Source organism: Macrobrachium nipponense, chromosome 30, assembly GCF_015104395.2.
Source record: "Macrobrachium nipponense isolate FS-2020 chromosome 30, ASM1510439v2, whole genome shotgun sequence".
In the NCBI taxonomy this organism is placed as follows: Eukaryota; Metazoa; Arthropoda; class Malacostraca; order Decapoda; family Palaemonidae; genus Macrobrachium; species Macrobrachium nipponense.
In genome coordinates this window covers 34247771-34274734 of record NC_087218.1, presented here as the reverse complement: position 1 = coordinate 34274734, position 26964 = coordinate 34247771, and the positions used below count along the sequence as shown (strand labels likewise).

Here is a 26964-nt window from a genome sequence, read left to right as displayed (position 1 = left end):
GGGAACAATTGTTATTTCAAGCCCAGTAGCTTTGATTAAAATGATTTTATCTCAATTTTATCATTGTTGCCGATGCATAATAATAGTCATTAGCAACTTGAACAGCTTTCTCAATTTCAGCTACAACTTGGTTTAAATTTAACAGCACATTTTCTAGCTGATCTTTGATCTATGGGAAATAAAGTTATTACATAAAAATATATCAGTCCTAATCTACATAACGTCAATTATAACTTAACTACAGTAATTGTTTACTATCGTACGATGGTTGAAATACACCAAACGGATGTTGCTGTCATCCAATTCGGTTGTATTTAGCGCATAAAAAAAGTGCAGAGTTCCCCAAGTCCAGGAACATAACCCCCTTAATTACTGTTATTTCTTATGGGAAAGATATGTTTAAATAAAGCGTTTCTAATTAATGCGAGCTCTTCAGGAACGTAACCCTAGTATTAATTGAGAAGTGACTGTATTACTAAGTTCTTCAAATCTGACATTAAAAATTTGTATAACTACCATGCAGAGTTGCAGACCATAGTAAATGATGATGCACATGAAATTCCACATTTTCATTAAAGAGTTCTTACATATTAGGGCAATATATCTGGCCATGACACTGTCTAGGGCATCGTTAACAAGTCTAGGGTACTGTAAGGCGGATTGCGGCGACTACAGACTGTTGAATTTCCATTATCAATGATTTTTGGTTAGCGTCAGGCCCCCAGGAATGGAGCCCCTGTCATCACCCAGGGGCTGCCTGTACATATATATAGAAATAATAAAAGAAAGATCACACAGGAAAAAGCGAGTTAAAGACAGTCAGGCAAGAGCTCATGAAAATATGTTTGCATTGCATGACAGCCAAAAGCAAAGCGGAATATTTACATTCGGGCAAGCAGGTCTCCCCACCCACTGGACGGTATGTAGTTATTGCCTAACCACATCATTAAAGAGTTTTCATGGCGGTGTTCCAGCTTTGCTGTGCACAATTCCTATTGTAAGGACTGACTGTTTGTATATTGTGTATGAACAAATTTTTTTTTTTCATCTTACTGAACATGAGAAGAGTACAAGTATCTATCAAATGAAGACTGGAACTTATTGAAATAATTGCAAAACTCCATAAATAAATTGACACTTGAACTTACCAAAAGTCTGGCAAATGGCACATGTAACCAAGGGTCTGCTCTGTGCAGCTCTAATAATATGTCTGCTTCCTGAGAACCAATGGGCTTATAGACACGATGCAATACTTTAATGGCTAAAGGTCGGTCGTTATGAAATGTATCCTGTTGCAAAAGGGAAATCACACACATTAAAGCAGCCAAATTTTTAACATAATGCACAGCACTTTCTAAAACTACTTATTTTATAAATGGTCTATGTATTACAAAATTATGCAATATCTTCTCCAATCTGTAAGAAATATAAATACTTATTTTTAAGATTTATTTTAAAAATGTTTTACCTCTCCATTATAAAGCTTTTAATACCGCTGGTGTGGTACAGAAGTAAAAGCTATATAATGGAGAGGTAAGGTTCATTTTAAAAAGTAATATTGAATACACTTAAATTTCTATGACAGCAAATTAGCTACTCACCAAAACCTTTATAATTATGGCAGACTGGCCCCTCGCTAAAATGTTAGTGTATTTGTAACGCCCTGCAAGATAAGGCATTCCCTTCTCTGGCAAAAATTCACCTTCTTCATCTGTATATGGTGTAGTCTCTGCAAGTAAAAATAAAGAATTCAAAATTTAACACAATTTAAATTATATTTGAGAGAGGGAGGGAGACAGAAAGATTACTTCAAGGCTATCTCACAAGGAGTCGCACATTACTTTTAGGTAATTTGTCGAACTTCTCAGTTCCAAAGGTCCTGTATTCCTCACACTGTTGGACTGTGGAACCCTCTCCCAGCAGATGCCATGCAACTGGAACTTGAAAAGTTCATGTGCAGATGCAATGCATCACTACCCTAATGATAATCTCATTGCATTTTAATAAAGTTTCATTTATCTAAAAACTGATTACAGGCAGTCCCCGGTTACCAGCAGGGCTTCTCTTCTTGGCTGGGTGCTGATAAACGAAAAGCGCCATTAACCGAAACTTGGTAATTCATGGCGCCGATAAATTGTTAAGGGCGACTCTGTTAGGTTTGTTATGGCACCATAACTCTGATGTCCGCACCAAAAATCACCGATTTTATGATGATAGACAAGCGCAATAGAACCGGATTGCCATAATAGAGTCTGCCGATAATTTACCTTTTCTTTTTAATAAGTGAGATCTCTTCTTTCCTTCCGTATTTCCCTTTACCTTCTACTTCCTCATGAGAACCATATTCTTTGGAAGCTTGAATTTGAAGTCAATGGCCAATGTGGGCTTTTTCATATGAATAGGGTTTATCTGAATAATAATAATAATACACGCAATCCCTGTTTATTGGTGACCCAGTTTTATGGCAATAACTAGGGATGGGCTTGTACATACTATCAACCTCCCCATTCACTGTCTCGAGATTTGAGGATTTTTCTGTCAAGCCTATCTATAAATTTTTTGCGGAAAAATTTATTAGTGAATCTTTCTCTACTTTTTCGTAGGGAAATATTCACTAATAAGTGTATTTTGATGTTATATTCAGGACTAAATAATTTTTTTATGATAAAGAAAGGATTTACTAATTTTCAAATATTTCTTTAACTATGATTAAATATGTAAAAATAATAATTCTGTCTCTCACTCTCATTTTCCCTTCCTATTTCAGATCTCTTTCTCCCTCTTTCTCTCTGTTTTGTATGAGAAATAAATGATTACTAATATATAATTAGTAATAATAATAATAACATCAAAAATTAATAATAATAAACTTATTACTGCTAGTTGTCAACTTACGACCAATGCAAGTTACGACTGATCGACTTTACGAGCACCCACAACTAAAACGACTGGGAAGCGACATGAGCAAGAAAGAGTGGTCCCGCTGAACGTACAACAGTTTTTCCCCAGCTCCCGCCTCTCCACACACACACATCACTTTTTGAGCTGCTAATGACTATTATCATACATCGGCAACAAGGATATAACTCCAGTAAATTTATGCCATCAAACACAAACATAGACAAAATTGTGAGAGAATAATTTTAATCAAAACTTCAGGTCTTGAAAGAACACATTTTACTGTTGTTTTCAAGCCAATAATAGATAAGTAATGTAACAGTAAAGCTTGTTAAAGTTAAGTATATCTTAGTTTTACCAGACCACTGAGCTTATTAAAAGCTCTCCTAGGGCTGGCCCGAAGGGTTAGATATCTTTACGTGGCTAGGAACCAATTCGTCACCTAGCAATGGGACCTACAGCTTATTGTGGGATCCGAACCACACTTATTCGAGAAATGAATTTCTATCACCAGAAATAAATTCCTCTGATTCCACGTTGGCCGAGCCGGGATTCGAACTTCACACCACCGGATTGGCAGCCGAGCGCAAAAACCACTCGTCCAGCGAGGAACTAGTAAAGCTTGTACTATGATGAAATAAAAATAGCGAACGGAATCACATAATATTTTTACACAATAAACATGCCCACAACACAATCTGTTGATGAAAAAAATAATCTAGTTCACGAGATGTATTGTATTTGTATTTCGACTTGAAAACTCATCGTATAATGACAAATGACCTTGTCTCATTTAAGTAAATTATCTAGATATTTTATGATAACTAGAAGCAAGGCAATTCACTTCAAACTGAGTTAAATAGGGCAAAATAAACTCGTATTCGCCATCAGCTGATTTCCAAACCAAAACATTGATCGCTCAATTATGCCGATGTCAGTAACAAATCTGATTCCCGTTTCGTGTCCAATTTTTTTTTCTACTGATATATCATAGTCACAATGCACTGAATCTCCAAAATTGGCTTATAGTTCTAAATTACTAGATTATATCATATATGTAGTAAACAATACACTGTAGGCTAGGCTACTGTATTCATATGTATACGATATGTGCACCATGATATCATTATCATCACATACACGAGGCTAACTTGTTAACGTTATTCAATTTCTCTTTGTACTGAATTATCATAAGCCAATGGACATTGAACCTAGAGAATTAGGTGAAATTAATAATCACTATGCCATATATGTATAAAGTATACTGTGTAGTGTAGGTTAAGCTACCTTATATGTAAATATGGTACTGATTACCCTAGTGTATGCTAGGCTAGTATAATATTCTTACGGTAAATTAACATGGGCCGACTTGCGTCCAAATTGTCTTATGACCGGTTGGTCATAACCAATTGTGGTCGTAAGTCGACAGCTAGCTGTACAATATTTATGCATTTCTATGGTAAGTTATATTAAAACATGAAAGCATAGAATTCATCCCTGTCTTTTGTCTTGGAGCAAGCGAAGGTGGGCCTTTCAGACATGTCAGATTACTTGAAAGTGACCACGGGTCCAAAACTGTTGCCAACGCCTCATCAATTCATTTGTACTTCTTCCTTAATTTATCTCTTTCTCTCTGCCAAAGGGTAGATTGAGAAATTGATAGATAGACAAATAGATACTTAGCTCTCTCTCTCTCTCTCTCTCTCTCTCTCTCTCTCTCTCTCTCTCTCTCTCTCTCTCTCTGGAAAAGTATATACGTATATCATGGTGGAGAAGTGTTGACCATAGAGCAATGGTGCACAACCGGCGGCCCGCAGGCCGCATGCGGCCCCCAGTGAAGCACATGGCGGCCCTCGAAGTTATCATAGAAAACACAATATATCACTCTCTGTACAGTAAAAGAAAATAATAAATATAATCATATTACTCCGTCTTATGATATAATTACAAATAATAAAAATGTACTATATAACACACACACACACACACACACACACACACATAATGTATGTATGTATGTATGTGTGTCTGTGCATATATAAACATATATATAATATATATATATATATATATATATATATATATATATATATACTATATTATATAGTATATATAATATATATATATAGTATATACATACATGACATATATACATATAAATATATATATATATATATATATATATATATATATATATATATATATATATATATATGGTATGTATTAATTCTAGTATATAGGTGTTGTATTGTTGTTAATTCTTTGTGTTTTCTTGTTATGTTGAATTATCTGTTATCTACAGTTCATTCACTAAATTCATAATTTCATCACCATTCCTCAAACACGAAAGCAGTCGAGACAAGAGGTGAACGCGCCGTATGGCTTGTAGACAGCCATACGCGTTCACCTCCTGTAGACCGTTGTCTAGACGGGAGTAACCTCGTTGTGAAGGGAAGGTAACCACCTGAAGTTATATCTAAATTAATATTTATAATAATGAACTTTGATACTATTCTCTTTTTAAACAGATGCGAAACCTGTTTTTGTTTTTCTTGTTTTTCTTCTTTTTATTGTATTTTACATTTCATAATTATGGTTTCCTAATACATCTACATTCCAGTTTAAAAAGTTTGTAAAATGATTATTTGGCAACCTTCCAGTTAGCCAATTTGTCTGAGCTCCGATAGTTTCTTTGCAGTCTAAAATAGGAGATATTGCTACAAGGCTAGGCATTTATCATTGTAGTGTTTTCAGATTAATTTTGCTTAGCTACTTATGGCTTCTGGTACTTCTGTGGACAAAAACTCAAGTCGAAAAAGAAAGCTTGAAGATGAACATAGAAAATTTCATGAAATATGGACAGATAAATATTTCTTTGTGGAAAACAGTGAAAAAAAAAAATCATTTGCTTGATATGCCAGAATAGTGTGGCCGTTTGTAAGGAATACAATTTGCAAAGGCATTATCTGACAAAGCACAAGCCTTATGAAAAATTTGTTGGTGATCTAAGAAAGCAGAAAATTAAATCACTAATGCAAGGTTTTCATGTGCAGAAAAATATGTTTATTCAGAAAAATAAAGAGGAAATTGCAAACCTGATTGCTAAACATTCCAAGGCATTTTCAGAGGGGGATTTCATTAAAAAGTGTATTCTACTTGCTGCTCAAAAACTTTCTCCAGATGTTTTGAAAAAGTTTGAGAATATCAGTTTGAATCGTATGACAGTGCAACGTCGTATTGTTGATTTGTCGGGTGATATATTAGACCCAGTTGAAGGAGAAAAGTAAACAATTTGTGTACTTCTCCCTAGCCACTGATGAATCTACTGATGTTACATCTACGGCTCAGCTACTTGTATTTGTACGTGGTGTGACAGAGGACTTTTCTATTCATGAGGAACTCGTAGGGCTCAGTTCATTGAAGGGGCAGACAACTGGTAGTGATTTACTTAATGGACTTTTAGAACAAATTTCAGTAATTGAGTTAGATTTGGACAAGTTAGTAGAATTTCAACTGATGGGGCTCCTGCAATGATCTGCAAGCAGAATGGATTGGTGCAGCTATTGATTAAACACCTTGGAGAGTGAAAATATGAACTGAAACAATTTCATTGAATAATACATCAACAAAATTTGTGTGGAAAAGAACTGGACTTTGATCATGTAATGAAAGTTGTAGTTTCTACAAGTCAATATCGAAAGAATAATTAGGATACTTAAGCGGCTAATGAAGTTTCAAAATCCTAGGCGGAGGTCTGTAAACAGTTGTTTACCGACCGGCGACAGAAAAAATATGAATAGAAAATGGGAATAGTTCCTGATATCCGCCTCCCAGCGGCGGGAATGGGTACTACCACCTGGCCGCCCACTGCGTGTGCCGCGAATTTTGAAATTCTGTCGGACTTCGGAGAATACAGCTATATATATATCTGTCAGGTAAGTTTCATGAACAAAACTAAAATTGTTTCAGTTACAGATAGTTCAAGGAGAGTTACGACACTTCCCAAATTACAAACTTATGTGTGAGAAACACAAAGTATGCAATAGACATGAATATTATGCAGCAAAATTAGGAAAACTTTTGGAGGCCTTTGAGAGCCGATTTGAGGACCTAAAGAAAGAAGTCAATAATTTGAAGTTGTTCAGCAACCCCTTTTCTGTATCTCCTGATGAAGTAGAATTCGAAGCACAAATCGAACTGATTGATCTTCAGAATAATGACAGCCTTCGTACCAAGTATAATGAAGGGGACTTGCTCAACTTTTATAATTGCTTGGCCAAAGATCAGTTTCCTTATTTGAGAAACAAATCTGCTATTTATGCAAGCTTATTTGGCTCTACCTACATATGTGAACAAACATTTAGTGTGCTCAACCAGACCAAGTCAAATATTCGTAGCAGGCTAAGTGATCAAAATCTGCACTCTGTTTTAAGACTGGCAACCACAAATTTCCATCCTAACATAAAAAAAACTTGTACATGAATCTCAGTGTCAAAAATCTCATTAAAACAAAACAGGTGAGCAACTGTGTTTTTTTATCTTTAAACATTCTACAAACTATCATTTCATGTAAAATCTAGTCTAGTGGCCCTCAACTAGATATATGTTTGATGATGTGGCCCGAGTAGCTCAAAAGGTTGTGCACCCCTGCCATAGAGGTTCCTTTCGATCTTTTGATATCGTAAGGAGCTATTCAGCACCGATAACAGAGTACTGGCAATAATATAGACCTAACAGAGGCACCATTCACCAGTTATCAGCGATTTTCACTTATCAGCAAGCAGTCAGAATGGAACCCCCACATAACAAGGAACTGCCTGTAAAATTAATAATAATAAAATAATAGGTACTCTTAAAAGATATTGATGCATTAACCGAGTTGATTCTGTAGGACTTTCTCTATCTTTCTTATGACAGTTTTCTCTTGGTTACTACAGCTGGTGAGTAATGTACAAGTATTAATCATCATTGGGTGGGAGCAGTAATAAAAAATCAGGATTTAAGTAACGTAAGTGTAGTTAAATATGGAGAGTAATGTACATAGTTTTACATATAAATTTAAAACAATACCAGTTCAATGTAAAAAAACAATTACACTAATGTTTCTCTCATTTTCAACCGAGTATTATGATTACAGGCGGCCCTTGGTTAGTGGCAGGGGTTCTGTTCCTGGCCGCCGACGCTGAGCAATTTTCGACGCAAAGCTATTTTAAAGCCTATGGTCACCGCACACCTTCTTTCATAATTCCAGACCAGTTAACAACGCCCTAGACCAGTCAAACGGCGGTGTAATCCCGCAATGGCGCAATAAGTAAAATTATATTTATGCAGTATAGTACCATAGAATTTACTGTACAGTACATTATAGTATTATAAACACTGTAAAGTGAAAAAAAGCCTAGTTTTAATCCTTTGGGTGTCTAGAGTATGTAAAGATATCTGTAGTTTTCAAGTTACGATAATTCGTCTTACGATAATCCGATTTTATGAGAGACCAAATTACAGTAGCCTAACTTTAACCCATCTTCTAGTTACATAAGTTCAAAAACTGCAAAAATGAATTATGAAAGTATGGTTTTAACGTTATACTCGTTGCATAACCGTGTACAGCCACGAACAACCGAACGAGAAACAACTTTTTTTCCTAAGTACAACCAAACTGGATAACAACATCCGTTTGGCTTGTATTTCAATCATCGTACTATAGTACACTATATTACCATAGTTGTTGTAAATGACGTTATGTAGAATAGGACTGAGATATCTTAATGTATTAACTTTATTCACTATAGATCAAAGATCAATTGGGAAATATACTGTTAAAATTTAAACCTAGTTATAGTTGAAACTGAGAAAACTGTTCAAGCTGCTAATGACCATTATCGTGCATCAGCAATAAGGATAAAATTCAAGTAAACGTATGCCATCAAACACAACCATAGCTAAAATTGAGAAAATCATTTTAATCAAAACTACTGTGCTTGAAAAAACACATTTCACTGTTGGTTTCATGCCGATATAAGATAAATAACGTAAAGTTCATATTCAATAAACATGCCGCCAACATAATCTGTTGACGAAAAAAAAAATTAGTTCACAATCACAACGAGACATATTCAAGTCATATTTCCACCTAAAAACACGTCATAATAAGGAAAAATATCTAGATATTTGTTTATGCTAACTAGAAGCAAGAAAATTCACTCCGAATTGTGTAAATATGGCAAAACAAACTCGTATTCACCATCAGCTGATTTTGAAACCAAAATATTGGCCACTCCGCGGAATACTGTCCTAAATTTACCATAGTATTTTATAATACAATAATATGAGAATAGTACATTCATTATTATTGGATACAGTGAAGTAATGTATGAATTTTTTAAGAATTTATGGAAAAGATCCATATTTACTTTTGCTTCTGTGCTTATCTTAATTTTCGTCACTATGCCACCTACGTAGCAGCAGCATCTTGAGCTCGTAAGGTCATAGTACTTCAATTTTTTGCTCGAGTACCAAAGCAAAAAATTGACTGAGTTGCAGTTATATTTTGTACTTCTATCCCATGGAAAAACAAACAAGTTGCAGTGTTGCAAAATCAAATGAATACACGAGTTTTGTCTTTTAAAATCAATTTATGCAACAATTGTAAATATAAAGTTAAAAAACGTGATTCAATGATATAAATTAAAATTTTGTTACTCGGGCGCGAGTGAACAACCTATTGTCTACATCATGTGAAGGACATAAGTACTGCCACTGTATCATAATATACAAAATAAAAAAATACACAGTAATACATTTTTCATACACATTTTATATATAAAGCATGAAAAATTATAACAAAAAGATGAAGTTTCATTAACAAAATGAGTTATAATTAGCTCCCAAATTAATCAAATATAACAACATAGTCTTTGTAAATGCATTTTTCGGAACAGCGGCAGACAAGAACGAACATGAAAAAACATCCTCTGATAACATGGAGGGCAGTTAAAGAGGCTGCCTTAATTAGTATCATATTTATGAAATATAAAAATACCCTATACGTAATATATTTTCATACAAATTTTAAACATAAATGCATGAACATTTATAAAATCGACATATCGATTGCTAAATTTGCACTTTTTTTAACTCAATATTTTCGGAAGAGCGGCAGGCAGTTTTAAAAGCTGCCTTTCTATCATACTTCTGTGCAGAAATAAAAACACCCTATACATAATACATTTTCATACACACTTATTTATGAACAAAAATAAAAATATCCTATACGAAATATATTTTCATACAAATTTTAAACATAAAAGCATGAACATTTATAAAATCGACACATTGATCGCTAAATTTGCACTTTTTTAAACTATATTTTCCGAAGAGCGGCAGGCAGTGGCGGACAAGAACGAACATGAAAAAATAACAATTTGTCGAAAATTGTATTTTTCCTAACTATACAAACCTGAGGTCCTTTACATATAGTCCCACCTCATGCCACCCCTCACTTTGCATTTCCTGGGCCTCAAGCAAAGTGACTTCTCGCCTCGCAGTTGAGCGTACCTCTAACTGCCGGACTAGTAGTTAACTACCAAACCCCTTGTTCGAAAGCTTACAACGGTTCAGCTGCCACTAAGTACTTTCCTATTGTAAAGGACCTCAGGTTTGTATAGTTAGGAAAAATACAATTTTCGACAAATTGTTATTTGTTCCAATACGGAGTACAAACCTTCGGTCCTTTACAATAGGAAGACTCACTTATTGGTAGGTGGAATCTGAGTCTTATGAACAGACTGGTGTTCGTCCTACCTTGGACTTCCTCCCTGGTCGTAAGAGCAGAGGAAGGGGTCCTAGCCTCTGCCCAGCTGATCGGGGTGTGCACCGCAGGATCAGAGGTCAGACTTCTGGACCAAACCATAAGAGGGAGGCAAGCGTACCTTTTATAATTAGCAAAAAGCAAGAACTAGTTCCTACTTCAAGAGCCAAGAAGGAGTCATGGGTTTGTCTCTTGTTGGCTTCCACTTCCTCCCCCTTGTTGGGGAGTGGTGGATAAACACTTCTATCCCTACTGAAAGGGATAGAATGGGGCTCAGTTGTGTAGCTTACCTGCATCGGCCTCCTGTTCAGCGTAGTGACGACAGCGGCCCTCTGCCCAAAGGTAGAGGGAAGAATGAAGGAGGAAGAGAAGCCAGTCACACACTCTTTCACTTGTCCATACATACAGTTACACAAGGATGCGATGCTGTTCTGTCCGCTCGGGTGCTGGGTAGACTACACAACTTGTTGAGCAGCCACCACGGGTCCCAAGGAAAAGGTGTCCAAGGACCTGTGGGTGATATCCCGAAGGTAGAAAGAAGTGAAGGTGGTCTGGTTGGCCAAACCCCTGCCTTCAGAACCTGCGCCAGGGAGAAGTTCTTGCAGAACGCAAAGGTTGGACCAATACCTCTGACTTCGTGGGCTCTCGGACAAAGGGTACCAGTGTTGTCACTGTCAGCTGTCTCGTACGCCCTCCTGATCACCTCACGCAGCCAGAAAGAAAGAGTGTTCTAGGAAACTTCTTTCTTGGTAACCCCGGTGCTAACGAAGAGGCGTTGACACTCAGGCCTAAGGTGCCGAGTTCTCTTCAGATAGCGCCGTAGCGCCCTCACGGGACAAAGCAGCATCCCATCCGCATCATTATTGGTGAAATCCTTCAGGGAGGAGATTGTGAAGGACTCGAACCGGTCGTCAGGGACAGAAGGATTCTGAGTCTTCGCTACGAAGTTCGGGACGAAATCCCCATCCCCTGGAATGCTTAACATTGAAGGAAAGACTATGAAGTTCCCCTGCTCTCTTCGCCGATGCCAGGGCCAGCAAGAAGAGGCTCTTAAGGGTCAGATCCCTGTCTGACTACTCTCGGAGTGGCTCGAAGGGTCTGAGAGTCAAACTCCTAAGGACGAGAGTCACATCCCATCCCGGGGGCCTGAGTTCCCTGGGTGGGCAAGACCTCTCGAAGCTCTTCATCAGGAGGGAGATCTCAAAAGAAGAGGAGATATCCACACCTTGCAGTTTAAGGACTAAGGCCAGGGCGGCTCTGTAGCCCTTAACTGCAGAGACAGAGAGGAGCTTCTCTCGGCGAAGGAAAACGAGGAAATCTGCTACCTGCTGAACAGTGGCTCTGAGAGGAGAGACCCCGTCCACGACACCAACCACAGAAGACGAACCACTTCCCCTGGTAGACAGCTGCAGAGCACTGTCTGAGGTATCCAGCCATCTCTGTTGCAGCGCTGCGAGAAAAGCCTCTCGCTCGCAAGAGATGGTGGATAGCAGCCAGCCGTGAAGACACAGGGACTCGACGGACCAGTGGTACCGTTCTACGTGTGGCTGGCACAGGAGGTTGTGCCAAGGGGGAATTTCTCTCGGCGCTTCGGCAAGCAGAGCCAGCAGGTCCAGATACCAAACGGCCTGAGGTCGTTTGGGCGCCACCAGGATCATCCGAAGGTTCGCAGTGATCAGCGCCCTGCTGATCACTTTGCGAATCAGACAGAACAGGGGAAAGGCGTAGACGAAGAGGTTGTCCCACGGATGCTGAAGAGCGTCCTCTGCGGCTGCCCATGGGTCCAGCACTTATCGAGTAGAAAACCTGGAGTTTTCTGTTGTGCCGGGTGGCGAACAGATCCACGACTGGGCGCCCCCACAGGTTGAAGAGCCTTTCTGCCACGTCTGGATGAAGGGACCACTCGGTTCCTATCACCTGATCCCGACAACTGAGCTTGTCTGCTACCACATTCTTCTTGCCTGGAATGTAGCGAGCCGACAACTCTATTGAGTGTGCCGTGGCCCACTTGTGCACCTGCAGCGTCAACTGGTGCAGCGGGAGGGACACTAGGCCACCCTGCTTGTTGACGTATGCCACTACTGTGGTGTTGTCGCACATCAACACCACCGAGTGTCCCACCAGACGCTCCCGGAACTCTTGGAGAGCGAGGAATGCTGCCTTGAGCTCCAGGACGTTGATGTGAAGGTGCTTGTCACAATGGTCCCACACACCTGCAGTCAACAACTCCTCCAGGTGTGCGCCCCATCCCTCGGTCGATGCGTCCGAGAAGAGAAGCATCTCGAGGGGGGGGGGGGGGGGTGCGAAGATGCTCCCCTCTTACAAGGTTCCTGTTGTCCAGCCACCAGGCTAGGTCCTGCCTCACCTCCTCCGTGAGGGACATGGGGAAGAAGTGAGGATCCCTTGCCTGTGACCGACACTCCTTTAGTCTCCACTGAAGAGACCGCAGGTGAAGATGCCCGTGAGGGACTAGCTTCTCGAGAGACGACAGGTGGCCGATCACGACTTGCCACTGCTGAGCCGGTTGCTCCTGTCGAGACAGGAACTGCCTTACTGCCTCCCTGAACCTGCTGATCCGCGAATCTGTGGGGAAGACTCGCCCTGCTGCCGTGTTGATCAGCATGCCCAGGTACTTCATCCTCTGCTTGGGTTCCAGCTCTGACTTCTCGTAATTCACAACGATTCCCAGATCGCGGCAGAATTCGAGGAGTCGATCTCTGTCCTGCAGCAACTGCGAGCGGAAGCTCGCCAGGACTAACCAATCGTCGAGATACCTCAGGAGACGTATCCCTACCGAGTGGGCCCAAGCCGACACCAGCGTGAACACTCACATGAACACCTGTGGGGTGGTTGAGAGACTGAAACAAAGTGCCCTGAACTGGTACACCGTCCTGTCGAGGATGAAGCGGAAGTACTTCCTGGAGGATTAATGGACGGGTATCTGGAAATATGTGTCCTTCAAATCCACAGAAAGCATGAAGTCATTCTCCCTGATGGAATCGAGCACCGAACGTGCCGTTTCCATCGTGAACCGAGTCTGGAGAACGAATCAGTTCAAGGGAGAGAGATCTATCACAGGGCGCCAGCCCCCTAAGGACTTCTCCACAAGGAAAAGGCAGCTGTAGAAGCCCGGCGACTGATCCTGAACGATCTCCACAGTTCGTTTGCTCAGCATGGCTTCTACTTCCTGGCGAATTATCACGTCCTTGGTCGAGCTAGGAATGTAGGTTTGGAGATGGACCGGGTTGGAGGTGAGGGGTTGCCGAGACTCGAAGGGTAGTAAATATCCCTCCCGAAAGACGCTTACTATCCAGGTCTCCGCACCGTAGCGCTGCCATGTTGCCCAATGGCTTGCCAGGCACCCCCCCCCCCCCCCACCAAAACTTCCGGCAGCAGGTGAGGGGGAACGCCGTCCCTAGTGTTTCCCACCTCTCTTCGACTTCTTCTTCCCCGCTCCCCCTCGTGAGAAGGAGGGCTGGGAGGAGGGCTGGTGACGGTCGCTCCTTGAAGAAGTTGAAAGCAGTCTTTACTTTGGGCTTCGACGATGCGATCGTCTTTGGTTGCAAAGGAAGCGCTAACCAACTCTTAGGCTTGGTTGCAGTAACTCGAGACTGCCTGGTGTACTAAACGGTCACTGTAGTCAGAGCGCCGTCTTTCCACCACAGCGTACACCATCTCTCCTGGGAAGAGAGAGAGGAACTCCGCACCGGTCCGTTGCGAAGACCCAGAGCCGCCTCACGCCCGGGCCGCCCTGGTCACTCGGGTGAGAACAGCGTCTCTATGCCAGAAAATCAGGTTGGCCCATAGGTTGGCCATCCGGTGGGCCAAGTAGGCGATAGCCCTACCCCAAGACTGGCACAGTCTCACGAAAGCCGGGTCCCCTTCAGGTGTTATGTTCCCCAAGGAGGCCGCGGTTTTCGACACTATGGGGGACCACAGGTCGAGCCAGGAGCCTGCTTGGATTGCTGCCATAGCGGTAGATTCCAAGGCAAGAGCCTCTTGCTGCAAGAACCAGAGGTTCTCCGACAGGAGCTGCTGCAAAGACACCCCCGGAGTTAGCCTAGCCAGCTCCGGGTTAACCTGTTTGGGCGGCAGAGGATCTTCCGAAGGCATGTAGAATCTCCTCTGTCGTGGTAGAGGCGGGGGAAGGAGCTTGGATGACCTACCGGACCAAAGCGAACCCTCCTGTTCGGAGATGAGAGCGTCCACCTGGCTCAGCACACTGTCAGCCAAGGCTGATCGCAGCAGACCCACCGTCATCCTGGGTTCTTTTTTGGGACCCCAGAATGACTCCAAACCCTATGTGGCCTCAGACGGTGGGAGCGGCGATCCTTCCCCGAGGTCGTTGTGCTGACGAATCAGCGCAATAACCTCTGAAAACGACCTCTGGATCTCGGGAGTGACTGCATCCTGCGGGGACGGACCTTCAAGCCCGTCCAGCAAGAACGCCTCCCGAGAACCTCTTCCTTCCACAGGAGGAACCACAACAGACCCCTCATGGTCTCCTCCTGCCATTTGCGCAAACGATCTGGTCGATACGAGGACCGTGTCAGGTTCGTAGGGCGTCGTGGGGGGATCGCCTCGCTCTTCCCGGTGAAGCCCGAGGAAGTTAAAGGGATAGAAGAGGAAGACCTCATGCTCCCCACGCGCCCTCCTGCAGAACCAGTGTGCTGAGGTGGCTGCAGGCGATCGAGCTGCAGGCCTAGTCGACCGGCTGGACTGAGAACAGCTGTGACGGTCTCGAGTGTCAGAAGAGCTGCTGCTAGTCCCCCTCTCTCCCCGCTCCCACCTCAGGGGACCAGCAGAGTCCGCTGTCGCAGTGGGAGCGAGGCCTGTCCTCACAGCGTGTCATGTCGCTTGGACCAGCCGAGGCTGGTTCAGGTGACCGAGGGGACCGCTTCCTTGCCTCAGCCCACGGACGGTCTGGGACCGTTGCGTCAACCCTGGGTACCTGCGACTCGCTACGAGAGCGATCGCTGGCCTGGTAGGAGTCACCTGGATGACTTGCGCCAGTCTTCCGCCCCGTGCCTGGATCCTGGCGCCGAGCGGACTCAGTTGCCTGGGTCTTGGCTGCACGGTCACCGGTGGGCGACCGTACACTCGGTACCTCTCGCGAACGAGAGGCCAAGACGGTACCTGACGCCGAGGCAGAGTCTCTGGTCCCCGGCGAGGAGGTACCGGTGTTAGCCGGTGCTCCTCCGGTCCCCGTCTTCTTCATCCTTGCGGAAGGAGAGATGGGCCCCGTTCCCGAAGGAACAGGAGGACCAGCGGAAGCCCCAGCCGTCCCACCTGAGTGGGAAGGACCCTTAGAAGTCTCAGAGGGAGCCTTCTTAGGGGGGGGGAGGAGGCGACCTTCTTCTTCTTAAGCTGTGGGGCCTTAGAAGGCGAAGGGGAAGCAGCGGCAGACGACGACGAAGAAGACGATGAAGATGACGACGACACCTTCCTCCTCTTCTTCTTCTTCTTCATCAGCTTCTTCAGGACCAACGTCAGGTCTTCCACCCAGGACGGAGCCGGGGCCGTTGCCGAAGCAACAGGGCCCGACTGCACCTGTCCGGAAGGACCTGGGATGGGAGTAGCAACACCACGAGCAGGAACGATGGCAGCAGGAACTGGTACTGGAACTGGAGCAGCAGCGTGGACAGGAACAGGAGGCGGGGCAGGAACTAGCGGCATCCTATGCACAGGTGGCAGGTCCAATGGAGAGCTCTTAGGACCCCGGAAGTCAGGCCCTGAGGCAAGAGCGGCAAAACCAGGTGGCGGCATCACAGCAGGCATCCTCACCTCCATCAGTGGCGTCTGCACAGCGGCTGTCAGGGTCACCGTGGCTACGTGCTGTGTGTACACCAGGTGCGGCGGCGCAGCGTAGCCAGGCATGGATACCGTCGTTGTAGTGGTGGTGGTCGAGGCAGGGGTAACCGGCGTAGACCCTCTCGCCAGGTACTTACCATCAGCCTATATTTTTTATCAATCTTGGATGGCAAAGCGGTTGGGCTCTGATGATTGTGAATCTGGTGAAGGTGAAGCAGGAGGATTCCGGATACATGGCATATTTGAAATTGGAGAAGTAACATTTGGCACTTCAGTACTTACTTCTTTAGGAGTCGAGCTGGTAGGTACCTTACTCTCGGCTCTGGTGGCCGCCTTCTTCTTCCGATCCCTTTCAAGCTTATTGCGATGTGAAGTCAAATTCTTCCACGTCTTTTCATTCCAGCTTTCACACTCCTGACAAGTGTTGTTTTGTTTTGTTTGTTTGTATGGTGTTTTTACGTTGCATGGAACCAGTGGTTATTCAGCAAAGGGACCAACGGCTTTACATGACTTCCGAACCACGTCGAGAGTGAACTTCTATCACCAGAAATACACATCTCTCACTCCTCAATGGAATGGCCGAGAATCGAACCCGCGACCACCGAGGTGAGACGCAAACACCATACCAACCACGCCACCGAGGCGCTCTGACAAGTGTTGTTAACTGTGTAATCCTACCCTCTGCAAGAGGCACAAATAGAATGTGCATCATAAAAATGATATTGTTATGATACAATAAAGTTTCATACATACTTACCTGTCAAATATATACTTAGCTATAGACTCCGTCGTCCCCGACAGAAATTCGAATTTCGCGGCACACGCTGCAGGTAGGTCAGGTGATCTACCGCCCTGCCGCTGGGTGGCAGGAATAGGAACCATTACCGTTCTAGAACCAGATTTTCTCTCTTCCACCTGTCTCCTGCGGGGAGGCTGGGTGGGCCATTCATCGTATATATCTGACAGGTAAGTATGTAAGAAACTTTATTGAATCATAACAATATCATTTTCATACATTCAACTTCCCTGACAGATATATACTTAGCTGATTGGCACCCTTTGGTGGAGGGTAAGAGACAGCTAATTACTGATTAGACAGGTAAACATCATACGTTGTAGGTATTTATAGACCTTGGTTCCTATCTGTTTAGATGGAGGGTTGACTTCCTAGCTATTGCTTAGGAGTCTGCTTCATCTCAAGAGCCTCAGTGAGGATGTGACCTATGGCTAAGAGTTCTTGTGGGTCTGCCGATGGGGTCTTATCCACTTACTCGGCAGAGCCTAACTGGCATTTGTCAATGGGTGCTAATCCACTTATATGACAATATACCTATGCCTATTGGCATAATTAAGGAGCACAACACTGATCCCGATCACCTGATCCTAACACGAGGGTTAGAGCTTAATTTGTAAAGAGTAATCCCCAAACTCCTTTCAAAAACCACAATAAAAATCACTAAGTTAAAATAAAATGAACTCACTAGTTAAGGATCAGTGTCGGCTCCCTATCCCAGCAACGTATCCGCAGACCCGTATAACCAAGAGAGAAGGATCTCTCGTAGATTAAAATGACATCCTTCGTGTGATGGGAGGTCAACACAGAGTTGCATCTCCCGAAAGTGACAGCTCATATGTCCTTTTTGACATATTGTTATGGAACAAACAAGAATTCATAATAGCTCGCACTTCATGCGCTTTTAATTCTCAGCTGTTTGAAGGAATCGACAAGTCACTCTTGAAGTGCTTAAGAGATCCCACTTGTTTCAAAGAATACCAGGGCTTTCCTTGAAATGGATCTCTTCTGGATGAAGCCTGGAGCCTGGCTGGTGCCTCGCGCTTGGCTGGAGCCTCGCATCTGGCTGGCGCCTCACGCCTGCCTGGCGCCTCGCGCATGGCTAGCACCTCGCGCCTGCCTGGCGCCTCACGCCTGGTTGGTGCCTCGCGCCTGGAAGGCTCTTCGCGCCTGGCTCCTGGCTGGCTCTTTTTAGCACCTGGAGCCTGGCTGACTCCTCCCCACTTGCTGGAGCTTCGAGCTTGGTAGAGTCTCGAGGCTGTCTGGAGATGTCCACATCGGACACTCTTATCTGTCCGATTTGTTTGCCTCCAGCGCATCTGCGCCAGGTTGGAGGCCCGCTCTTTCTCCTCATCAGACAATGACAGTGTTCCTTGTTACTTGGAACTGTCTGCCTCTGGCGTTTTTTCGCCTGTTTTGGCATTTGGCGCCTGGTTGGCGCTACATTGTCCGAAAGTCCTGAACAACCACCATAGTTTATCAGGATACTTGTAGAAGGGTGGAAGAAATTCTTCCACTTTGAGCTTTTGGCCTCTCCGGCAAGGGGAGGTGACTGTGGTCAGCTACATCCAGTAGAAGATAGGATATCTAACAATACGAAAGATAAGAGTCTTCCTCCGAGGAGGATCCTTCGTGAGTACTTCCGTTGCTAACGAGATCTCTTCTTACATGTTGATGAGGTTCCTCGTTGCAGAATCTTCCCTATCCTTGCCCCGAAGGAAGGGAAGGAGTTTGAAAGTCGAAGGAGACTCCGAGCTGAAATTGGGCGGACCCCTGATTTCTTAGCTCTTTATGTATCCCTCTGAATACCTTCTGGGAAGCATTTCGAGCCCTCATCGCATCCCAAAGATTCTGTAGGCAAACGTTTAAACCATTTCTTCTGTAGATGAAAACGTAAGTACCCTGCCTGGATAACGAAACTTCTATCTGAAAGCGTCTAGTCAGGAATAGAGGGTTCTAGTTCTTTTGCCAGACGTACTATGCTGGCAAGAACCCATTGCCGAGTCTTCATTGAATCTGATGCGAGATTCCACTGCACACAAAAAATTCACTTGCCTTCTTGGTCGTCTAGGACCAAGAGAAACAAAGAATTCCCTCATAAAATTTCTCAAAGAAGTTTGATGAGGAGCAGTTCCATCTTGTCGGAACACGGAATTTGAGGCCCCAAAAAGATCCCATTCGAAGTACACGATATCCTACTCTAGTCGTATTGAGGTATCGTATAAGATCCCGAAGGTCTAAATTCTCTGCTATCTCTAATTCCACTTGTAGAGACAGAGTATAGCCTTTTACTGCGTTCTTTAATGGCAGAAATATACAAAGGTGATTCTTCCCTCTGAAAGGGAAGAAAAACCGCTATGTGGTTCACAGAGGTATCGGAAGAGGACAGTTTCCCCCTTCCATCTAGCACGATCTGCAGCAATTCTATGTCTTGACCACGAATCTTGTCTTTTACCTTGAAAAATCCTCTCATTCATGTCTACTTCTGGTCAGTCTGCACACAGACAGACTCAGAGTGGAGAGGTAGTTCAGGTCCCTTTATAATAGATTCTGATAGAATATCCAGACTCTCTTGGAAAAGACTTCCGAAACATACTGTGAGAAGGGCCAAGAGAAACAATGAATTTCCTCATAAAATTACTAAAAGAAGCTTGATGAGGAGAAGTTCCGTCTTGCCGGAACAACGGAATTTGCGGGCTACGAAAGAATCCCAACTCGAAGCACATGATATCCTCGTCTTAAGTCTTATTGATGTATCATATAAAATCCGAAGATCTTAGTTCTCTGCTATCTCTAAGTCCCGTTGTAGAGACAGAGTATAGCCTGGTACTGTATTCTTTGATAGCAGATATATACAAAGGTGTTGTGACGGGATCGTGCGGGGTATGCCCCTCACGATCACCCCGCTGTGCCTCGCTCTTCTTGGTGCAAACCGAGGAAGTTGCAGGCACGGGAGAGGAAGACATGACGCTCCTCTTTCGCTCGCTGGCAGAACCAGCGGGCTTAGAGGGCTGCAGGCGATTGCCACTTTGCAGGCCTAGTCGAGCCGTTTCCCAGGGAAACGGCTGGACCGAGAACAGCGGCCCCGATCTCGTGTGCAGAGGAGCTGCTGCTGGTCCCCCTATCCGCCCGGTCCCTGTGGGAACGGCGGTCAGGTGACCTGCTAGGCTCGCTGTCGCGGTGAGACCGGATGAGCGTCCTCTCGGCGCGTCGAGCCGCCGGTACCAGCCGCTCGGCTGGCACCGACGGCCGCGGGGACCCCTTTCTCGCCTCAGCGCGTGGCCGGTCGGAGACCGTCACGTCAGCCCGAGCAGCCGGCTGGTCGCTGCGAGAGCGTCCGCTGGCCTGGCGAGAGTCGTCTGCACGACTCTCGCCAGTCTTCTGCTCCGCGCTTCGGTCTTGACGGCGAGCGAGCTCGGGTGTCAAGACTTTGGCTGGACGGAGAACCGCTAGAACCAGGCGAGGAAGTGCCAGCCGAAGCTGGTACTCCTCTGGTCCCCGTCTTCTTCTCCTTGGTAGAAGAAGAGACGGGCCCTGTTCCCGAGGGAGCAGGAGGATCAGCAGAAGAGCTCCCCGAATTGCCGGAGCGAGACGGGCCCTTAGAAGGTCCCGAAGGAGCCTTCTTAGGGGGTTGGAAACCCGGGTTACCAGCTGGTCGCTGCAAGAGCGGCCGTCTGGCCTGGCGAGAGTCACCTAGCGGCTCTCACCAGCCTTCTGCTCCGTGCTGCGTCTTGGCGCCGAAACTTGGCTGCACGGTCTCCCGAGGGAGAACGTACACTCGGCGATCTCATCCGCGAACGAGAGACCGAGCCGGAACCTGGCGTAGCGGCATCGCCGCTAGCTCCAGGCAAGGAAGTACCAGAGCTAACCGATACTCCTCTGGTCCCCGTCTATCTCTCCTTACGGAAGGGGAGACGGGCCCCGCTCCCGAAAAGGAGCAGGAGGACCAGCAGAAGGACCCCCCACCCATCCACCGGGGTGGGACGGGCCCTTAGAAGTTCCCGAAGGAGACTTCTTAGGGGGGGAAGGCAGCCTTTCTTCTTCTTCGGCTTATGGGCCTTAGAAGTCGAAGGGGAAGAGGCAGCAGCAGGCGATGAAGACGAAGATGACACCTTCCTCTTCTTCCTCTTCCTCGTCAGCTCACGCAGGACAGACGTCAGGTCCTCCATCCAGGCCGGCGGCGGCAACCCCCCCTCGGTACGGCGGCGGCCCTAGTAGCGGCAGACGGCGTCACCGACACAGCATGGGGGGGAGTGTAGACCAGGCGGGGGGGGCGGGGGGAGCAGCATAAGCGGCCGTGGTAATAGTGGAGACCGCCCCAGACCTCGCTAGACGCTGCAGCAGCCTGTGGATGCTAGGCACGCCCTGCCGCCGCGGTGGTCCATACCTTGTCCAAGGTCGTCTCCCACGGATGTAGCACCTGCGGTAGCACATATAGATTAGTAAGAGGGTTCCCTCACGCACGGGGGGAAGATATGCCCCACCCGAACGCAAGGAAGAGACCCCAAATACAAAATACAACGAGGAAGCTGAGCGGGGGCAGGAAGGAAGACGAAGAATCGGATACCAAGGGAGTCGCGGGAGAGCTTTCCGACGACTTCCCGGCAGACCTTCGCTTCCCCTACCCCCGCACAGCAGTGAAAGTAATATGAAAACTGAAACAGAATACTGCCCTTGCGATTCCACTTCATAGAACTTAAAGGGGGAAAAGATCAATTCCCGGGTAAGAGCGGAAACTTGATCCAAATATATGATGCTATCATAAAATATATATGAAAATGAAACAGAATACTGCACTTGCAATTTCACTTTCACAGAAAATAATCGTAAGGATCAATTCCCGGGTAAGAGCAAAAATTGATCCAAATTAAATTTTATGCAAATAAATAAATGAAAATGAAAAGAATACTGCAATTGCGAATCCACTTTCATTGCATTTTATCATACCAAATAAAAGGCTCGTGCCGAGCGCAATCACGCTCTCCCCCCCCCCCCGGTAACGAACGCACAGGGCAAAAATATAATGAAAAAAGTACTTACATTTTTCAATTACACACTTTCGCCCAAAATACATGACTCGGCGCGAGCGCGCCCGCCCTCGGCACCGAGACATAATTCAAGTGTTCAATTCATGAAAAGAGAGGAAATCGCCGCATCTACAGCGATAGCTCCATGTTGGTTCATAATTAAGTAATGAAAATGAAAACGGTGTACTTACAGTTTCATTTTCAAGTCAAACAAACCATTAGTAGAAAACACAATATAAACAAAGCAAACGACGATGAAGCAGGGAGAGAGAGCGATGACGAACACGTCCTCACACCCTGCGGCCGAAAGCAAAAGTGATTTGTTTACCATCCCAGTCGCACGGCGCGCGACTGTCGGACAAGCAGTTAACTACCGTTCTCCCCTTGTTCGAAGCTTACGACTGTTCCAGCTGCCGCTAGCTACTTCCTATTGTTAAAGGACCGATGGTTTGTATTACGTATCGGAACAAAGTTTTTTTAAATATTCGCGGAAAAATACTTATAGGCTTACTTGGCAAAAAATTTTGAATCACGCAGGGAGTTCACTGATCAAGCTGATGCAAGCGTTACCTAGGCGCGCATGCGCGAATTTCTTTCTTCCTGCACTAAAAGGCATCAGCGACACATCTCAGAAATTATTTAGTCACTTTTTCGTAATTTTTACACCATTTTATATTCGCCGTTACATAGAGTTTTATATATGAAAATGTGTGCAATTTCATGTAGAATACAACAAAAAACAACCCATGGTTGTAACTTTTATCAGTTTTGAAATATTTTCATATAAATAACGATAAGTGCCAAAATTTCAATCTTCGGTCAAATTTGACTCGAACGAAATGGTAAAAAAATGCAATTGTATGGTAAAAGTCTTACATTCTAGTAATATTCAATCATTTACCTTCATTTTGCAACAAATTGGAAGCCTCTAGCACAATATTTCGATTTATGGTGAATTTAAAAAAAAAACTTTTTCCTTACGTCCGTGCGGTAACTCTGCCGAAAAAATCAGAAATTCTTTCGTCAGATTGTTGTAATCTTTGCGCTCTTTTATATTAGCCTTTACATAAAGTTTTATATATGAAAATGTGCGCAATTTAATGTAGAATACAACAGAAAACAATGCATGTTTGTAGCTTTTATCAGTTTTGAAATATTTTCATATAAATAACGATGTGCCAAAATTTCAACCTTCGGTCAACTTTAGCTCGACCGAAATGGTCGAAAAACGCAATTGTAAGCTGAAAGTCTTACATTCCAGTAATATTCAATCATTTACCTTCTTTTTGCAACAAATTGGAAGTCTCTAGCACAATATTTCGATTTATGGTGAAGTTTTGAAAAAAAACTTTTTCCTTACGTCTATGCGGTAACTCTGCTAAAAAAATCAGAAATTCTTTCGTTGGATTGTCGTAATGTTTGCACAGTTTTATATTAGCCGTTACATAAAGTTTTATATATGAAAATGTGCGTAATTTCATGTAAAATACAACAAAAAACAACCCATGGTTGTAGCTTTTATCTTTTGATATATTTTCATATAAATAACGATGTGCCAAAATTTCAACCTTCGGTCAAATTTGACTCGAACGAAATGGTCGAAAAACGCAATTGTAAGCTAAAACTCTTACATTCTAGTAATATTCAATCATTTACCTTCATTTTACAACAAATTAAAAGTTTCTAGCACAATATTTCGATTTATGGTGAATTTAAAAAAAAAAATTTTCATGTCTGCGCAGTAACTCTGCCGAAAAAGTCAGAAATTCTTTCGTCGGATTGTCGTAATGTTTGCACCATTTTATATTAGCCATTATATAAAGTTTTATATGAGAAAATGTGCGCAATTTTATGTAGAATACAACAAAAAATAACTCATGGTTGTAGCTTTTATCAGTTTTGAAATATTTTCATATAAATAACAATAAATAGAAAAAATTCGATCTTCGGTCAACTTTAACTCGACTGAAATGGTTGAAAACTGCAATTGTAAGCTACAACACTTACAGTTTAGTAATATTCAATCAATTACCTTCATTTTGCAACAAATGGGAAGTCTCTAGCACAACATTTCTATTTATGGTGAATTTTTTAAAACTACTTTTTTTTACGTCCTGTTACGAATTCATGCATCATATTGTGATATTTTCTCTGTGTTGCTTTGATCGTTTTACAATTTGTTATACATCAAAATCATCGCAATTTAGTGTATAAAACAACGGGAAAAAAATGAAATTTTTTTTCATGCTGTCATATATTCCAATATTTGTATATGATAATGATATTTTTTTTTATCTCTGATGGTTGCCTACTAAACTTCAGGCAATGAAAAAAAAATGAGCCAAAAATGAACTTCTAATCTTGAAAACTGCGCATGCTGTGATTAAAAAAAAAAAAAAAAAAAAAAAATTCTTCCGCTTTGGCGCTCACTCCCAAACGCCACCAGCATAAGGGAGACACTTTCGGAAATACCGGCTCGACGTTTAAGGGTTAATAAACATATACATACATGTACTATAAAAATCTCAAATCTCAGTAAAGAGAGAGAGAGAGAGAGAGAGAGAGAGAGAGAGAGAGAGAGAGAGAGAGAGAGAGAGAGAGCATACTCCCACCCCTCCAGTCACATTACGTGATATATTTGACAGCTGTTGGGCCTCAGTTTGGTACCTGGAGTTTGAAATAAAGATTCGTGAAGACTGGGATTTCCTTCATTCTTACATAATTTTTTAATTTACAAACTAAAATCTTACTAATTCACTATAGCATTTTCTTTAATGAATTGATTGCTTTTTACATTTACATTATTTGAAAATTAGTAAATTATTTATTTATCATACAGAAAACATACATCTCTGTAAGAAAGAGAGAGAGAATTATTATTGTTATTACGTGATATCATTTAATCTGATTAAACTTACTAATACAGTATTGATCAATATTAATATTTTAAAATCCATAGTAAATCATTTTTATATCATAAAAATGTATTTAGTCATGAAAATAACATCAAAAAGGGATTTTGACAAAGGAAAAATCTATTTCTGGGCAGTGGCCTGTGTTGCCCAGTGAAATGGTTCCTTTAGCACTCATTTCTAGGTATAAATATTGCTAAATATACCAGAGAAAAAAGCTATATGGTAATGCCAGAATATTCTGGCTCGCTCACCTTTATTTAAGGTGTCGGTATGGTATCTAGGGCGAGTGTAAGCACTACCAGAGGTCCCCTGCCATTTAGTCTCTTCCTTTCTTAATATCCCCCGAATAATAGTTATTCAATCTACAAATACTTAATAAATTTCCTTAATACTATGAAGATTTTTAATGATATCCTTAAACTACAGTTCTTATCTACGAATAGGGTTGTATAACCCGACATATAACATTAACCCTTAAACGCCGAAGCGGTAAAAAAAAAATGTCTCCCGTGTACTGGAGGTGTTTCAGAGTGAGCGCGGAAGCGGAAAAAATATTTTTTTCAAAAAATCGCAGCGCACTTAGTTTTCAAGATTAAGAGTTCATTTTTGGCTCCTTTTTTTTCATTGGCTGAAGTTTAGTATGCAACCATCAGAAATGAAAAAAATTATCATTATCATATATAAATAATGCGATATATATGACAAAATGTCATATATAATTGTATTCAAATCGCGCTGTGCCCCAAACAGTTAAAGGTAACAAGTTACTTTTTTTTCATTGTAATGTACAATAAATTGCGATAATTTTGGTATATAACACATTGTAAAACGATCAAAGCAACACAGAGAAAATATTATCACAAAATAATGCATGAATTCGTAACGCACGGACGTAAACAAATATTTTTTTCAAAAATTCACCATAAATCTAAATATTGTCCTAGAGACTTCCAATGTCTTTCAAAATTAAGACAAATGATTGAATATTACTATACTGTAAGAATATTAGCTTAAAAATGCAGTTTTCGACCATATCTGAGGAGTTAAAGTTGACCGAATGTCGAATTTTTTTATATATTTTTTTTTATATGCAATAATTTGGAAATAAGAAAAGCTACAACCTTCCAATATTTTTCGTTTTATTCTACATGAAATTGCGCAGATTTTCATATATAAAACTCTATGAAATGCCTAATATGAAATGGAGCAAATATTCCGAGAATGGGACGTACGTATTTCGGAGATTTGTGGCGGAGAACCCGCGCGCGGAGGGAAGGAAAGTTTTTTTTTTTTTTTTAATTCACCATAAATCTAAATATTGTGCTAGAGACTTTGAATTTGTTTCAAGATGAAGATAAATGACTGAATATTACTAGACTGTAAGAGTTTTAGCTTACAATTGCGTTTTTCGACCATTTCAGTAGAGTCAAAGTTGACCGAAATGACAATTTGTCCAAAATTGCATTTTTCCTAACTATACAAACCTGAGGTCCTTTTACAATAGGAAGGTACTAGCGGCAGCTGGATTAGGTCGTAAGCTTTCGAACAAGGGGTTCGGTAGTTAATGCTTGTCCGACAGGCGCTGCGGCGCGACTGGGAGGTAAACAAATCACTTTTGCTTTTGGCCCAAGCAAAAACTGCAGAGTGAGGGGTGGCATGAGGTGGGACTATGTGTAAAAGGACCTCAGGTTTGTATAGTTAGGAAAAATG

At 42.9% G+C, this 26964-nt stretch overlaps 1 protein-coding gene across 1 annotated transcript in view; it reads right to left on the bottom strand.

Annotated features, from left to right (window-relative positions):
• Positions 1–26964, bottom strand: part of LOC135202421 (uncharacterized) — a 169058-nt gene that overhangs the window by 72948 nt on the left and 69146 nt on the right. Inside the window, exons 3-4 of the mRNA XM_064231815.1 lie at positions 1602–1729; positions 1149–1289 (exon numbers count right to left, since the gene is read on the bottom strand). Coding sequence (XP_064087885.1) covers positions 1149–1289; positions 1602–1729 — 269 coding nt within the window. The remainder of the gene's footprint in view (positions 1–1148; positions 1290–1601; positions 1730–26964) is intronic.